We start from the raw sequence: 18,951 nt of genomic DNA on the forward strand, positions 1-18,951 counted from the left end.
TACAATAACGGAAGGTTCTAAATTTACTACCAGATTTCAATGACCGTAGAGCGATAAGAACTGGCCAGAAACACTCCGCCATTCCTTTTAATTTTAGATTTACAAGCTAAATTATAAGGAAATACGTTAACGTTTGTAAGTTTTACAGCGACACAAACAGTTTATTTATTTAGTAATCCTATAGTAAACATTAAATATACATAACAAAACAAAATTACACTAAAGATATACCACAGACGGAATACATAATAATATATATACATAGGGTTCAAACATTTACGAACGGAAAAATTCTACATTTATCTAAGTAATACCTTATTATTAATAAGGGTATATACGTGAGGGTGTGTTTGTGGTGAATCGTCATGATGCAAGTTATTAAGATCTATGGATATTCTTAATACTCATTTTGAGTATATTCTGCGGTATCTTAACAAGTTAAGGCTTAAATATTTGTCGTTGTATGTTCGGGCTGCGCGAGATTTTTCCACAGTTGGCGTTGATGTGAGGAACGAGCAGAAAAACTTTAAAAAATTAACAAAATATAGATGAATAATTTATGTAATTCAATAATAAACGAAAGCTTATTTCATAGCTTTTATCCTGCTGTAATATACATTAATTATAATTTGTTATTTACTAACAAAACAATCAGTAAAAAGAAAACTATTAGACAATTGTGTAGAATTAATCCTATAAGGTGAATTTCTGCTCCTGCATTTGTACAAGATAAGTTTAGATCGGGAATGTGAACAGTAAAGCTTTAGAAATTTATACGTTTATGCCTGCAGCTAGCAACGTAGAGTAAAATATCTATGTAAGATAATATTCGTTTATTATGACACTCGACTGGAGTCTTCTCAATACAATCGTAGGTCGCGTAGTGTTTTGTAATATTTGCCTAACGAAGTACTGAATTAAATTGGATTTTCTTGTTTTTAGGTTAATAATATGTAAAAGCTTAAAAGGCGGGGATGAGATTATTATTAGATTTCGATCCCATAATTGTAACTGTAAATAAAATTCGTGCGTACAAAGTACACATGTCAGAAATGAAACTTCTTTGTATATTAATTATTACTTAGACACAAGACGTTATGCGACAGAATTGCCATCTAAAGTCCTAATATGTAACAACTAAATGAAAACATCAGCCAACAATTTAACCTCATGCGCTACCCTACCTAAAGAAGTTTCACTTTAAAAAGCTTTGGGGCTCAGTAAAATGTATAAGAGATCAATTTTCTTGATCATGTTTTATTTATAAGCAAGTAGATCAGTCTCGACACCATTGCTTTCGGTCTAAGACCTACCTAAGTTGTCTTCTGATCACTGAATTAGCGAAATCCGCACTATGGAAATGCAATCATTCGAACGCACCACACACATTCCATAGTTTTGCCCAGTCCCTAGAGTAGAGATACCGGCAAACTTCTTGAACATTAAACAAGGGAGTGGGGGAAAGTTTGCGCATCGAACACAGCGCGGAACACAAACGTCAACTGATTTACCAATCACGCGATCGATATCTAAAAATCGCTTCTGCGCGGTCAAGGACATTTGTTCAAGATGTTTTCCGGTATTTGTAACGTTATTATAATATTTAATAGGTATCAGAGAAACTATGTTTAGTTTTTACACTTGACATACGTTTAAAGTTAAGTCAATGGCGTTACAACCAATTTAGATCTGGTGGTCTGGTTAGGTTAATCTAATAGCCAAGCAGGAGATCAGATTTTTTGGGTCTAAAGCAAGCTGGTTTCCTCACGATGTCTTCATTCACCGTTCGAGCGAATGTTAAATGCGCACATAGAAAGGAAATCCATTGGTGCACAGCCGGGGATCTACGACCTCAGGGATGAGAGTCGAACGCTGAAGCCACTAGGTCAACACTACTCAGAAATATTACATATACATAAACGTCTTATCATTATATTAAGAGATCTGTTTAAATGAAAATATGTTTGAAGAAATTCAAGAGTACGAAAATTACTTTGTAATATCTTGTTCACATTTCCTTTACTATATCCATATTTATACTTGGATGGCGTATGTCTGTGATATACAGTCCTAATCGTATTGTATATTCATATTCAAAATCCTGTTCCAGCAAAATTTATAAGCGTATTTTGCAGGAACTTGACATGTAATGGGACTTGCTATGCAAATCGCCTTTTACCTAAGCTTCATCTTAACAAAGTAAAAAAAAACATTTATTCAGAAAGGTAAGACAATGTACACTTATGAACGTCAGAAAAGAAATCGCCAAACCTTAGCAGTTAAAAACATTATCTATCCAAGTAAAATTTTCTTTATCACACTTAAAGAAAAACACTTCAAAAGTACCCGATTTGTGATCTGACATTTGCTGGCTGACATGGATATAATTTTGTTTGTTGTTAAGTCAGCGTTCTGCGCCTTCAGATCTTAAACAATTGTTTCACCTGTAAATAAACCCCCGTACGTTATTAATTAAATCATGATAGTGTACCCTTGTTTTTTTATAAACAAGACTAAACAAATAACATTCCATACTAATGCCGTAAAGAAGAAAGTCGTGCAAACTGAAAACTTCGTCAAACTGTAATATTTTGCAAGCAAAAATTTCAAAGCAAAGATTTATGAGAAAATTCTAATAAAATTCCACGCTTTGTTGGCTAACTTATTTTTAAGTACTATAAATTTTCTGGGTTAAGAATGAAAGGATTTCAATTGAAAATAATTCGATTATTTATTGCACAAGACAATTCGTAACAAATGATGAAAACTATGATAATTATGTCCTACGGATATAGATATTGATATTGTTCAATTAGATCATTACTACACTCAAGAAATCGCTAACATTCTAAACCAATACATCGTGTTCAGGAGTTTTGTTAAGAATGTTGATAAGCGGTATCATTCAGGCGAAAGCTTAGTTTCGAAAAAAGTTTTTTTCCGAAACTGTAATCTTAAAAAAACGGTAAAGTTATAGGAACGATACGAAACCTTCACATATATTTATGTAATACACTCGCGTTTCATTTATTTGAGTTACAAATTTGCGTTTAATTAAATGTCGACCATCCAGTTGCATTGGCACACAAAGTTAGTATACGTACGTTTGTTGGTATTCTTACATAGACATAATTTTAAGAGAATACCAATTCTGATTTATAATTTCTACATTCCCTGGCAGTAGCTACTGTTAGGAGTTTTGTAGATAGGATTATAACTGCGATGTTTGTTTCACTTCGTTTTTATGTTTTTCAATTTAAATTACATTTTTACCTATGTGTCTAATTTATTTGTAATATAATGTGAAGGAATTTGAGTATCGCTCGTACGGTGAAGGAAAGTATCGTGAGGAAACCAGCTTGCTTGATACTACTAGTTGACGTGTCAGCCACAGAAGGCTGATAACCTAATTAGCTACTAGAAAAAACAAATGATCACAAAAGAGGTACAGAAATCTGTGGCCACAAGTTAAAGTTGTAGCGCCACTGTTTACGTTTTTATGACTAATTAACGAAATAATTTGTAAATATTACATTGTTTTAAAACCAACCGGTATTGGTTTAATTTTCAGACGATTTGTAATTTTTAGCATTTACCAGACTACAATATAATAAAAAGCGAAACATTGGTAAGAGGTTCAATCCGTTCATTATTGCTCAAACGGAATGATAGATCTTGTAATTTTTTATAGAACAGGGGGAAAACGGACAGGAGATCCGGTATTACGAGATATCGTCGCCGATGGACGCTCTCAACGCCAGAGAGCTGGCGAGTGTGTTGCCGGCCTTTGAAGAAAGTAAAATTAAGCTTATCCGTTATTGGCCTAGAGATATCCTATAGTAATCAAACGAAAGGCGCCATCATTACATCTTTCGTAACACAAATTCACCCCTAAGCGAAAACATTACGAGCTCTCGATCCAATAAGTATTAATATCCATAAAGTCGTATATCAGTATTATTGCTATCATAAATACGTTATTGCTAAAACAATTAAAATTTAATGCTAGCGGATGCTGTAAAGTTCTCCAACTAAATATCAATGTGTCATCGCAACTTAGTTCGGAGTCTAGACTAGACACAGTATGTATTAAAACTATATGGAGAATACATTTTACTCGAAATCTTTGAAGTTATTCAAAAATACCTGTAAAAACTCTGATTTAAAATATGTTATTTGAAACCGCAGGGGCTTAGTGGTAACCGCCATGTCGTGTAAACTTTGATTTCCGGTGAAATAAAATAGTTATTTAAACTAAAAGTGAGTCTCTCTTTTAAAACTATAAAGATGTCTTCATTAATTAATCAAAGACGTGTGGTATCGATTTTGATTGTTATGGCATTAATAAAAGTGCATTATGCAAAGAGTGTACATGGTGAAGACTTTTTAAGACGACCCTGAGATAGTACAATAATAATAAAGGAAATATATAGGTTATAAGAAGAATCTTATTTTAAAACTAAGTATTTTCCTTATGTTTAGAACAAAAACATGCTACTAAAAAATCAAAGATGTGAGCCTTTATTTTTAATCAACGACTCTTAGTACATTTAATAAGTAACACATTTAAGCAATAGTCTTAGAAAAACGACTCGCTTTCTTACTGTACTATACGTCACACTGAAAGAATAATCAGTATAAATGTCTTGGTACAGGGAAAAGTAACTTATAACTTTGTTTTGTACCTGCTTCCTAATAGCGTATATTTGCAACCCTTGTTTCATATGACTTACGTCCCAAGTTAATGGTGCGTAAATGATAAATAAGTTTTAGTAACCGATTTTCATAGGGAAAATGCATACATAAAAAATCGCCGGAAAACGATGCTACTTTGCGGTATTTTTTACATTTGGAATATATAGTTATTTTTTTTTTTTAAATCAGTAAAATAATTGTCTATGTTTAATTTACAGATTCTAGTATTTACAGACTTAGAATTAGCCCTTGAAATTCTCGAAAAGAGCAGAGAAAATTCACCACAATTACCAAACTTGAAGCTTTTTTTAACCGGTCAAGTGCAATACCGTTAACGAGTAACCTTCTTAACCTCTTCATATATATTTTATTATAGAGCCGAAAGAGGCTGTGAACTAAAATGACTTCAAGTATTTCAGTGGGAAGAAAATGTTTAAGGGTTTTTGCAATACTGTGGATTCATAGCGCTAAGTCGTATACTGAATCTATATTTACCGTACTAATATTAGAGTACAAAGAGGAAACATTTGTGTTTTTTTATATATATTTGTAATCTTTAGACAGAAAAACTAATGGACTGATTATTTCACCATTAGAAAGCTGCATCTTCACTGACTGACAAAGGTTATATTACATTTAAAAAAAATAGCAATAAGGTGTGAAAAAATTATCCATTAATAATCTGTCATCGCGTGCGCTGTGGAAACTATTGATGACAGAACAAAAAAATGTAGTATTATAGAACGCATCAATATCTACAACAAATATGTTTTACCCATGGTAAATTGTATGTTGGCCTATCCTGAGTCGGAACTCCGTCAAATGTTGTGTATTGGGAAGTTCTACAAATAAATCTCTTCTCTTATATTATTGGAGAAAGTTGAGCATTTGTAATTTTTTTAACAATTTATAATAATCCAACTAAGTAAAGCTAAAATACCTAAGCTAAGAATTTTCCAATACTTATAGAGAATTTTTAAATATACTAATGTCGGATATTCTACGTAAATGATGTTTCGTATTTAAAAATGTATTAGACATATATTCGTTGTAAAGTAAAATAGTATATTGATTGGATTTCATAATCCATTCAATATACAAATGATAAGAGAGACGAGATAATGTGTGTATCTAATCTGAAAGAAAGTGATTAAAAACTAAGAAAGAAAACTTTTATGATAACAAAAATATATCCATACTTAGTAGACTTTCCACTACTACTAGATTGGACAGATTGCTAGTTGTTTCTAAAGAGGTAACCTAATTTATTTAAAAGATATTTATTTAAGTTCAACGCAGACAATATTAGACAAATACGGCAGTAGGTATAAAAATACAAACACAATGATTCCATCTTACTTCATTCTCTTAAACCAGTCCCACAATGAGTCACTAAGAAAAGATCTCGAAACTACTTGTCAAAAATTAATCTAGAATTGTATAAGAACAACACCTTCAATCAATCCTTCAGGCAATCAAGGTTTATAAAAAATTACGAAAAACATTCAAAAAGTTCTTCCCACTAGTTTTTAAAAATCGCTTTATGTACTACTTCTGGAAAAAAGTTATTATTATTTTATTCATAATTATTTGCGTAAAATATTATAATGAATATTAATTTGATAACGTAATAATACATTTCAATAATGTGATATTAGTTATAACAATTGACTATACTGATATGACGCATAATGTAATTGTAACTTCTATTCTACCTTTTAAGGCAAATTTTCACGCCACTATGAGTGGCAGAATATGCGAACTGAATAAATTAGTATTATCATTACATTTGAGACTGTAACACGGTCGAGGAACGTGAACAAACTCAAATTTTAATTATTGCCAAAATAATTTTCTATTCAGTTTTCATAAAAATAAACTGTTACTGAAGAATTTGGTAATGTTGATGATTTTGTGAAAATAATTATAGAACTGCATCTGAACTGATTATATTACAGATACATCGGCAAACTTCTTAAGCATTAAACAAGGGAGTGGGGGAAAGTTTGCCCACAGCGTGGGACACAAACGTCAACTGATTTACCAATCAGCGATACCTAAAGATCGCTTCTGCGCAGGCAAGGACATTTGTTTAATATGTTTGCCGGTATATTTACTTGTATTTTTATAGCGCTTTTTTAACATTAATACTTAGTTTAATTACTTTCTTTGAATAAATAAAAAGTGCAAGTTTAATATTGCACAGCGCAGTAAAATTTACGGCTTCCAAGTGTAAAATTAATTATTCCGAGTCTCTTTAGTGTTACAATGGCCGGGGGACATAAATGCTTTGTAGTTTAATTTTATTTGTTAAAAGACAGTAATTTATGTTTTGCTTTTTAAAATACAGATGGGTATTACTTAGAATACCGCAAGGGGTGGTTATAATAAATAAATTCGAAGCTGGGGCTAAATAATTTTAGAGTTAATCAGCGTTAACACTGGTTAAACTCTGTAGCACGCCATTGTTCTTGAAAATGAAAAATGTTCAGAATTAGACACAAATTACTGTTTGAAAAGCTCAGATATATTCTAAAAATGCCTTACTCAGGGGGTGTCGTCTAATTATTTTTATTTATCAATTTAATGCATCTCTTCCCTAACATAACACATGTCTATAATAAATTCTAATTGAAGTTACAAAAAACATAATTTGTTGGGACTGTACTCAATGGGATGCCGTACCGCCTGGTGCCGCAAGTTGTAAAACTGTTTAATTTTTATTTTATACGTGAAGAAGCTGAACTAACCGTTCGCAGAGAAAGTAGATTCTCCAGGACGGTATATTCTGTGTTCGGCGTGTTCGTTGACTGGGGCAGTGCGCTTTAGTAACATACTGTTTTCTGTTGTTTTCAATTTTTTATTTAAATAACAGCATTCTAATAAAACAAGTATAGCTTACTCTGCAAACTTCCTCTCTATGCCCCCTCCATACAGTGAAGTGGGGAACGTACTGCTTCTCGAAGAAGCGAGGGAACTGGTGAAGAAAAGCTGCCACACCGATGTATATGAGACATTTCTTCACACGTGGCATTGTGCACCTGTAACAAATAGCACATTACGTTACACTACCTTCGATTCATAGGTTTTTGCCTCATTCAGAACGTATATTTAGTCCAAATGCTTGATTGATGGCATAGAAGAAGATCCAGCGTATATCGTGCCAATCAAATGGTTAGTGAATCACACAAGATTTCTTGTGAAACTCCAAACACAGACGATCACAGTCAGAAAGACTGCAATCAATAGCGTATGTCAGCCTGAAGGCACATACACATCTTCTTTTTTTTAATTGTCATAAGGTTCGCCAGTCCGTTGCGACCTTTTAAGAAATGGTATGCCTTGAAGGACCCTAAGTCGAATTGATTTGGAAATATGTCAGTGGGCGATGCTTCTACATAGTGATAGTGCGCGGCAAAGATTGCCTTAAGAAACGCAGAGTTAGACATAGACCCATATCACATGGGTACGATCAGTTGTCGAACGATGGACATCGAGGTGACATGGGTGTAATTACGTATTCTGCCTTGACATTCGATAATTTTTTTCGCCTATTAGAAAAAACAAATGATCACGAAACACGGACACAGACGAGACAACTTGATGCCTATAAATATACATTTACTGCCAGTTCCTAAACGATGGGCGTAGAAGTCATGAGTCTATAAACAAATTCAACTCTTGTTAATTGCTAATATTTACAAGCTTGTAAAGTAATAAAGGTCACATTATTCTGAATATTTGCATCTGATTTGACATTCTAATAGCTTTATTAATTATTAATCGTAGTTAACTAAGCATAAACATTTAGAGTCATTGTTTGCCAAGAGTTAAGTTATCAAGTCGGATAAATGTACTCTTACGAAAGTTGAGAATAGCAGAGAAAAGTTAAGTATCGAAATCTTAAATCCAATCGGGATCAAAGCTAAACAAGCATCCGTTAAAGTGCTGTATCCAAAACACTTAGCTTGAGTTATTAAAAATGCGTTCAACTTTCCTCTTTGTACGGGAATTACTTAAGATTCAACGACAGTTCGGTGAATTGGGTCGTATATTAAAATATACTCTTTATATTTTTTGGTACATTATATTACGTGAGGTATACAGACCAGGACTTAATAAAAAGATGTATTTATAGTGCATTCGTTTTTTAATTTAATTAATATATGGTAAGAACGTGGTTGTTAGACAGATTAGATATACAGGGAAAACATGGATCCCAGTAAATAATATATATATATATAAATAAGTTGCTTGTTCCAACTACAAGCACAGGAAGTGTGGTGAGAACACAAAATATGGCCAAGTATACCGAGATACTTTTGGTAGCAGCCTTAATAAGCAAGACATAATTTGTTTTAATTTTCTACTTCGCAACTTTTAATTATTATTATTATGTATGTAAAGAATATTCTTTTTTTGTTGTGTTTGTTATTGTCAGGAGAAGGTTCTTATGGAAGAAAAAATAAGAAAATTTAATTAAGTGATCCAGACTTCTGATACAACATAATTGTTTTTCAGTGCATAGCGCTTTTTACTATCAAAGTTTTTTTTATTTAAGCTTATGGCGTTTCACATAACATTCACAGAATGCGTGCTGCAAATATCATTTAAAACAAATGCTTCGGATCGAAGTTATTATATTGATAAAATACATATACAATAATTATTACAGTCGCTAATTGTTTGTGGCATTAATCTTGAAAATCCATGTTTTTCACATGGCCAGTTATATGTCGCCTGTTTCCCTGTCGGAATATTCCCTTTATGATTGTATATCATAAAGGCATTACAATAATAAACACTTTGTTTCTGAAATATTTTTCTAGTTTATTATACCAATTTGAAATTAATATTCATAGTTAATATAGGACGACATCTGTCGCTAGTTATATATATATATATATATATATATACTATATTTTATAGTTGTATAATCGTAAGTATTATAAATTTTATTAATTAATTTAAGTGCCATTAAGAATTTTCGCAGCGCTTGTATTACGGTAAGTAAATTTGAATAATTATGTTATTGTAAGTTTCGTAGAAATCTTCTAAACGCGAAATTATCACAGACGAAATACAATTTTGTTTCCATAAAAAACAAAGTATAGTACCTACCTATATTCATTGTTTACTAAATTGTATTAAATCAATATTATTAGCAGTTTCTGAGCGTAACCCAGAGTATACGTATATATGGAAATGTTTGAAACCCATTATTATTGTTAAGCAAAGGAGGTAGTGTATACTAGATTCCTGTTATGGACATCAGTTGTTGGCATAAAATCAGTATAAGAATCAGGTGAGGCAAACCCAAATCGACTAACGGTCGTAAAGCGGTATCGTTGTAAACAGATCGTAAAAGATTCGTCCATTTTATTGGTCTCGTAAACGATGTTGCCACAGCCCATACATAGTCTATGGTCTGTTAATTACAGAGGTAAATTTGAACTCAAAATCACTTAAAAAATATAAAGCTTGGTCTATAATTAGGTTTACATATTTGGCAATAAGATTGGCTGTAAAGAAAATACTTTTTAAACGGATTGAAGCAAAGCTAACTAATAAGTTTATAATAATGTAATCATTATTATAAACTTATAATTATTTACAGAATTTTAAATTTAAAAATTTCCGACGTTTCGCTTGCTTTACAGCGTGCGTGGTCACGGTGACTGAAGACAAAAGGTGTTGAATGTCAAAAGTATCACAGCTGTAGAGAAAGTTGTGTTATCTGTATTTATTTCCCCGGAGATTTTTGACATTCAAAAGACAATACTAAGATTGTCTGTGTTTCGGTAGTTTCCCACGAAAAAACACTAAACGCTTAAACGCTTTGGTATACTTACAATTTTTAATTGATTTGTAACTGTATAGTAACGGTTAAGGGGTAATGGTGGTTAATATGTAAAAAAGGGTTCTATCGGGCGATAGACACACATTTGTTGTTTATGCCAGTCAGGTCCAGTTTTGTTTTTAGGTAGAACAAACAGACCGCTTAGAAAAACTGATTCTTATTTTTAAATTATACAAAGGAATCCGCGTGTATTTCTTTTTTTTATTATAAAACAAACGGCTAAGAGGATCATCTGTAATACCGCACATGGACCCTCACACTGCTAAGGCAAGTGCAATGCCGACCTGGTTTTTTCGTACTTCTCAATAACTTTTCGTTAATAAACACTAGAGAATCGTTCAGAGCCAATACATAAGTTAATATTAGATTGAAATATTTCTTGACTATATTTTTTACTTCCAAACAATTTGTGAGTACACTGTGGCAACATTCTATCTACAATCGGGGCTTTTTGGTCGAGTTTTATTTCGCGTATAAATTAAGTAATGCTGCTTTGATGGTTTTAGATTTGTTTTTCAACTAGAATAGTTTTCTTTCTGATTTTATCTTCGGATAAACTGATCATAACATTGCTTGGACTATTTGCGGTCTACGTTTAACAATGTACTTTCATGATATTGTTTAAGAAAACACTTTTTAAACGGATTGAAGCTATATATCTTATCTTATACATATATAAAAGTATATATATATTTTTATATATCTAAAAGAAAGTCGTGTTTGTTACAACACTTATAACTCGAGAACGGCTGGACCGATTGCCATGGTTTTTGATTTGTTGGATTTGTTTCCGCCCCGAATAGCAGAATACATTTTAAAAACAATGAGAACTCGATATGTGTCTTATCATTTCGTGTCTGTGATACTTAATCATTTCAATAGACGCTGATTTGTTTATTACATGTCAAACATTTGTTGTCCAATCCTGTCAAATAGTGTAACAACTATTTTTTTTTGGAGCTTATGGCCTGGTTGCTGAGACCTTTAAGCCACAACTTTATTTTTTTCTGAAGACATCATGTGTGCGTTCAGAAATTTATTTTTTGTAAAATGTCTACAAAGTTCAGGTACTGTTATATTTGTTTGTTTTAGACATTTATTTTCGAAAATTATTTATTAATTATTTAATTTTTAATTCCCGAAAATAATACCTAAGATTTATTCTACAGTAAAAACATAAAATCATCGAAAAGGAACGGAATTTAGGGCATAAAAAATCAGTTGGTAAAGGTTATAAGATTAAGGAAAAAAAATCTACAGGTAAATGTCTATTTATAGGTTGTCTATGACTTTTCTTGATAAGCTATTCATACGTAGTGGTTATATTCTCTTTGAGCTATTGTCTATGTCTCGAAAGTTCAGTCACTGTTATTATATTTGGTGGTTTTATGCGAGTGCACATTTTAATAACAATGCCGCGTCCTAGAAGATCTAATCTTTCCCAGCGAAGCCGTAATGCAATTAGGCAACTGAATATCGCGAGTCAATTATCTGATGGAGAACGAGAAATTGCACGAGAACAGCGCCGCGTTAGTATGGAGCAAAGTAGGGCCTTAATTCGTGCTTCTCAAACACAAGAGCAAAGAGAGGCAGCCCGTGAAACGGCTAGGTTAGAAACGAGAAATCCGCGAACTTATCGTACAGATGAACAGAGGAATAATCTTCGAAGTGCAAGAAGAAATGGTTCAAGTATTGATTTGAATCGAGCAGCGTTTCTATATGATTGCACCATCGACTACACCTTGCATCATTTAGTTTGCATTGGTCCAATGGACGTTGTTTGCCAGCATTGTGGAGCATTGAAGTTTGCTGGTGAAACGCCTGGTTTGTGCTGCCTTAGTGGTAAAGTGAAATTGCCATTATTGGTCCCGCCACCAGAGCCATTGTGCTCCCTGCTTTATGGCGAAACACTAGAATCACGACATTTTCTAGCGAACACTCAAAAATACAATGTCTGTTTCCAAATGACTTCATTTGGGGCGGAAATTATCGAAGAACACGGATATAATCCGACATTTAAGGTAATTTACGTTAAAAACTTTATATTCTATCATTGTAAAAAACATCTGGAATGTAGTTTGTTAGATTTCTGTATTTGTCTCTGAAATAAAAATGGCATGTTATTATTATTTGAAAAAAAAAGTGTTTGTAAAAAAAGTGTGTGTAAATCTAACTATAACTATAGTTTATATTTCAAGGCCAGATTTGCCATCGCATTGGATCATTGCAACCTATTGAAGATGCACAGCATAAATTCTTGCAAATATACTTCATGGGCAATATGGAAGAACAACTTGACCGGCGTCAAGGGATCAACACAGCTACGAAAAGAGCAATTCTCCAAGATCTGCAGCAAATGCTTCATGAACATCATGCATTGGTCAGGCTGTTCAAGACTGCTTTCGAGCGCATGCCAAGTGATGAATATAAAGTTCTGATCAGAGCAGATAAAAGACCAGCTGGAACACATGAACGCACATTTAATGCTCCAACAATCGATGAAGTGGCAATCCTGATTGTTGGTGAAAACTTGGAAACACGTGATATTGTACATACACGACGCAATACTGGGCAACTACAAAGAATATATGAAACACACCGTTCATATGACGCGTTACAATACCCGCTAATGTTTTGGCAAGGAGACGATGGATATCACTTTAATATCAAAATGATTAATCCATTGAATGGTAAGATCAATATTGTTGTTTTCATTTTAACTTGATATACATTTTATTCTGTTTGCTTTTAGTACTCAAAAATTGTAATTTCTAATTTAGTAGACAGTAGCTGTAAGAGTCGTTAACCTATTACGGGTTCTAAAATAAATTTTTTACTGCATTTGTTTCAGGTGAGGAAACTACCAAGAAGGTTAGTTCGATGAATTATTACGCATATCGTTTGATGATTCGTGAAAATTCTGACAATTATTTGTTGCGATTTCGTCGAGTGCTTCAACAATATTGCGTTGACATGTACGTTAAAATCTAAACGGAGCGCCTGACTTTCATTCGGTTGAATCAAGCTAAATTGCGTTCGGAAGAGTATATCCATTTACGCGATGCGATTAGCACAGAAGGAGATTCAGAAAATATTGGTCTTGGTTTGATTGTCTATTTTACCGGCGACATACATAGGTAGCCCGCGCCATTTGCACGAATATGTGCAAGATGCAATGACATATGTTCGTCATTATGGTCGGCCAGATCTATTCATTACATTTACATGTAATCCGAAATGGATAGAAATTGTTCAATTGCTGCTTCCCGGACAAACATCAAGTGATCGACACGACATCACCACACGTGTTCAAAAATTCGGTCACTAATGAATTACATTGTTAAGCAACACGTCTTTGGGAATACTCGATGCTGGATGTATTCAATCGAATGGCAAAAACGAGGCCTACCGCATGCTCACATTCTGATTTGGTTAGTCGAAAGAATTCTGAACTCTCTCTTCTGAAATAGATGACATCATATGTGCGGAGATTCCTGCTCCTGAAACCGATCCAGACCTACATGATGTTGTAGTCACGAATATGATTCATGGACCGTGTGGCACTATCAACCGACAATCACCGTGCATGGTCGACGGCAAGTGTTCCAAACCGTATCCACGAAAATCGACGGCAGAGACCATTACTGGCAACGATGGTTATCCATTGTATCGGCGTCGATCGCAGCAGATGCAGTTCCTGGTCATCCAGATATGCGTTCTACTGATGCTCTCGGTCGTATTTACACAGTTCATCCGAAGAATGATGAATGTTTCTATTTGCGGTTGTTGCTGCTACATATTCGAGGGCCAACATCATTTGAATCACTACGAATTGTTAATGGTATCGTGTGCCCCACATTCCGTGCAGCATGTCTAGAGCTAAATTTGCTTGAAAACGATACTCATTGGGACACGACAATCGCTGAAGCAATTATTTCTGCATCTCCAAGTCAGATACGCACATTATTTGCTATCATCATTTCAACATGCTTCCCATCGAACCCACGTGACCTGTGGAACAAATACAAAGATAACATGTCAGAAGATATTTTACATCAAATTCGCGTCAGCTCAAGAAATTCCGATCTTGAGGTGAATGAGGAGATCCATAACCAGACTTTGCTCTTGATCGAAGATATGTGTTACCTCATGTGCGGCAGTTTGTTAGTTAGGTTAGGAATGCCAGCGCCAGATCGCGGAATGAATAACGCATTTAATAGAGAATTGGAACGTGAACGTGAATATGATCCACATGAACTAATCCAATCAGTTCAAACGAATGTACCTCTGTTGAATCCTAAGCAGAGAGAAGTCTATGATACACTGATTAATGCAATTGATGATGGAAATGGCGGCTTATTTTTTTTTGATGCCCCCGGTGGAACTGGGAAGACATTCCTCATGTTATTGATTTTGGCCACCGTACGTGCGAGATCCGAAATTGCGGTAGCAATTGCTTTTTCTGGAATAGCGGCCACATTGTTAGACGGATGCCGTACGGCTCACTCAGCGTTAAAATTGCCATTAAACCTTCAAACTACTGAACAACAAACAACCGACATGTAACATTTCGAAACACTCCGCAATGGCCAAAGTTTTAATAGCATCAAAAATCATCATATGGGACGAATGCACAATGGCGCACAAACGCGCATTGGAAGCACTAGACCGAACATTAAAAGATCTGCGCAATGACTCGAGATGTTTTGGTAGTGCAATGATTTTATTATCTGGCGATTTCCGACAAACACTACCAGATCTGTGGCGATATGTAAAGAAACTTCAACTGTCTGTAAATATGAGAGTTGCATTGTTGAACGATCTATCTGCTGATGATTTCTCGAAGCAATTGCTGACTATCGGTAATGGCCGTGTTCCTGTTGACAAATCGAGCGGTTTGATTTCATTTCCTCCAAATTTTTGCAATGTCGTATCATCAAAAGACGAGCTTATCAACAAAGTATTCCCGGATATCATTGCTAACCACAAAAATACTAAATGGTTAAGTGAGCGAGCAATTTTGGCCGCTAAAAATAAAGATGTAGATGACCTCAATTTTATAATTCAAAATCAAATCGTAGGTACTCTGTATTCATTCAAATCTATCGACTGTGTAACAAACGAAGAAGAAGGCACTAATTATCCAACTGAATTTTTAAACTCCTTGGATGTGCCTGGTTTACCAGCGCACAATTTAAAACTTAAAGTTGGCTCGGTAGTCATCATGCTTAGAAATTTAAACCAACCAAAACTGTGTAATGGAACGCGTTTGGTGATAAGAAAACTGATGAGCAATGTGATTCACGCGTCGATACTTAAAGGAAAATTTAAAGATGAGGAAGTTCTTATTCCAAGGATTCCGATGATCCCAACGGATATGCCCTTTGAGTTTAAACGAATTCAATTCTCGATTCGTCTTGCCTTCGCCATGACGATCAACAAATCACAGGGCCAATCCTTGACTATTTGTGGCCTCAATCTAGAAAATGCATGTTTTTCTCATGGTCAATTGTACGTGGCATGCTCACGTGTCGGCAAACCATCCGCTTTATTTGTTCTTGCGCCTGACCAAAACACAAAGAATGTCGTTTACTACAAAGTGCTTGAATGAAAATCCTATTAATGAATTAATCCGAGTTTTTTTTCCCAATCTGCACAACATAGTTTTCAATAATTTTTTTCTGACATGAGTTTGAAGTACTTAATTTTTTTTTAATTCTCATTCTGTATGTATGTTTTCATCATCATTCATCATAATAAAATACTTTTTTGTTTCTATCTATATAAATATATTATTTTGTATCATTGTTTTACGTTCATCAAAGCCTAAATTAGTTCAGCTAAAAAGTTACACGACATTCATTGACTGTTAGGCGGTACGAAGTTCGCCGGGTCAGCTAGTTATAAACTTGACACGGTGACAGGCACGTTGTAAAGCACGCGAAACGTCGGAAAATTTAAAATTATGTAAATAATTATAAGTTTATAATAATAATACAAAGCTTCAATAAACGGATTGAAAAGTGTTTTCTTAATGTGTAAAAGCTATGTTAGCAAAAGACAATACTATGATATTGTTTGTTAAACAAAAATCCGTTACTAGTATGTTAATTAAACAATTATTCAAGACAATGATAATTTATTTATATATATTAGATTATTATTTTCTTTCTCTTTTTAATTATATTTCTTTTAGATTGTTTATTATTATCTGTCATGTTTCAACACTGAAGTTTTATTTGTTATATTGAGATTCGGATTTGATTTAGGAATTAGACTAAATATTTTTTTTATGAAATAACAAATTCTAAATGTTCTTGCTATAATTATTTCAGGCAATGACATTTATTAAAAAGTCATTTCGAGGGCACCCTTTTTACCGAGAGGTTAGTCGAGTTAGTTTAATTCAGATTTTATGGAATAAGTGTCTTCAATGATTATAATATAAAATTTGATGTACTCCATTTTACTTAGTTCAAGTTTGGATTATGGAAGTTGTGGAATAATGTACAACTTACTCTAAAGCTAAACGTATACAGCTTGCAATATTGGTGCAAAGCTGCAGAAAGCCGCTAGTGTTGGACTAAACCAATCGAGTTATGAGCACACAGCCATAAACAATATTAAATAGATTGCAATATCCAACGATGTATAACCATAAGGTATGATAGGGTTGACAGTTTTTGTTTAAATATTCAACTTATTTTGTAAAAAAAGAAACTCACGCCTTTGATTAATTTAAAACAAATTTTAAACGACATTTCTACGTGCCTTAGTCTGTCTGTTTATGATGCATCGATCTAAAACTGGAACTGACTGGCATAAACAACAAATTCCTGTCTGTCGCTCGATAGAACTCTTTAATTATATAAGTCGGAACCCTTTAATTATGAAGCTATGGAAGGACTGAATCAAATGAAGAAAAAAATTATATATGTCGAAGTCATAGCATTACTGTCAGCTGCTACTGTCATTAGGTGATACAGAGCTAATAAATTAACAATGACAGCTCAGCTCAGCTCAGTCAGTGACACCATTGCTTCGACATAACAAACTTTAACTTTTTATTATAATATGTATTTTTGCTCTATCTCAAACCTCACATGTAAAATGAGGACACACAAACACATGAAATAGGCAAGTAAAAGGATAAATATGTGATTTGTTTTTTCTTTGAATGGAATCTCAGCTGGCCTTAAGGGCCTTAACAACTCAGCTTTAAGGAAATCAGCGATATTCATTCTTGAATGCCCTAAATTGGCAGAACACGCTGATTTTACGAATGTTATACGGCAATTTATTAAATAGCAAGACTAGCAAACTCTTGCGTGTATTTTCTTTGACGAGAATTGCTTGTAGAAATATTCAATTGACAGCCCTATGTCTAAGAGCTTACTATCCGTGCGACCAATATCCGTTAATAGTTAAAATCAATACAATATTCAACACAGGTATCATAGCTTTGCTATGTTATATAGGGATTACAGAAGTGCCAAATATACGACAATGGTGATATAGATCTTTTATATACTCCTATAGTTTATCTATCATTCAACAGGATCAACTAAAGCGATTTCTCGAACATCAGGTGCTCAGAAAACGAAACAGTTTCGAGAGAGTTTAGAGGAGCTGTTGCAGCTAAGTTTCAATATCAGACGTTGACACAGAATATGAAATTCCACCCGTATCACCTGTATGTATAACAAGATACCCACTGAAGTATTTCCGAAGCAATTAGGCTTAGGGTCCTTTAAAAAAAGGGCCTACTAAATTCTTAAAAGGCCGGCAATTCACTCGCGAGCCCTGTGAAAGTCCGAGGTCGGTACTGATTGAAATCCACCGAATTTTTCATAATATCACTTGCATGACATAATCGTAAGTTATTCATGATAACGATTTTAGAAGGGAAAATTTATAATATCCAATTGTATCTTTTATATCACTGCTAAAAGATTACTGTTAAAGTGCCAGTTACAATTCACTCCTCAGTTTAAAATTATTGTTAAGGTATTCGTGAGATGTGTGGAATGCTACCCGAATCCTAGACATGGATTAATAACAGCCACTTGATAGAAATTGCGCAGATTCCATGCATTGTATTCAAGTAATAACAATCAGTAAAATGGCGGAAATTTAAAAAATGTCTACGCGAGTTCTCTCTATATAAATACAACTTCTTTATGACGTATTAAGAGTACCTTCCAGCGATTGTCTTCAGCCAGAGACTACCAAGTCAAGTTGATATATTCGTTACAATTATAACAATAAAAATGTTTTCATATTAACGCCATCTAAAGCGACGTTGGTATTTCAAATATTTCGTTTTAATAAATTTCCATATTTTGTGGTTAATATGGTTTTAATAACGGATTTATATAAATGTCATCTCGTTAGTT

The 18,951-nt window shown here is 33.7% G+C and overlaps 1 protein-coding gene across 3 annotated transcripts in view; it reads right to left on the reverse strand.

Annotated features, from left to right (window-relative positions):
* The window catches only part of LOC123720073 (sex peptide receptor), a 167,902-nt gene that overhangs the window by 1,781 nt on the left and 147,170 nt on the right, over nt 1-18,951 (reverse strand). For all 3 annotated transcript variants that reach the window (XM_045676531.1, XM_045676532.1, XM_045676530.1), the window contains one exon: nt 7,598-7,736. In XM_045676531.1, the coding sequence (XP_045532487.1) occupies nt 7,598-7,736 (139 nt within the window). The remainder of the gene's footprint in view (nt 1-7,597; nt 7,737-18,951) is intronic.

This window comes from Pieris brassicae, chromosome 2 (genome assembly GCF_905147105.1).
Source record: "Pieris brassicae chromosome 2, ilPieBrab1.1, whole genome shotgun sequence".
NCBI classification, from domain to species: Eukaryota; Metazoa; Arthropoda; class Insecta; order Lepidoptera; family Pieridae; genus Pieris; species Pieris brassicae.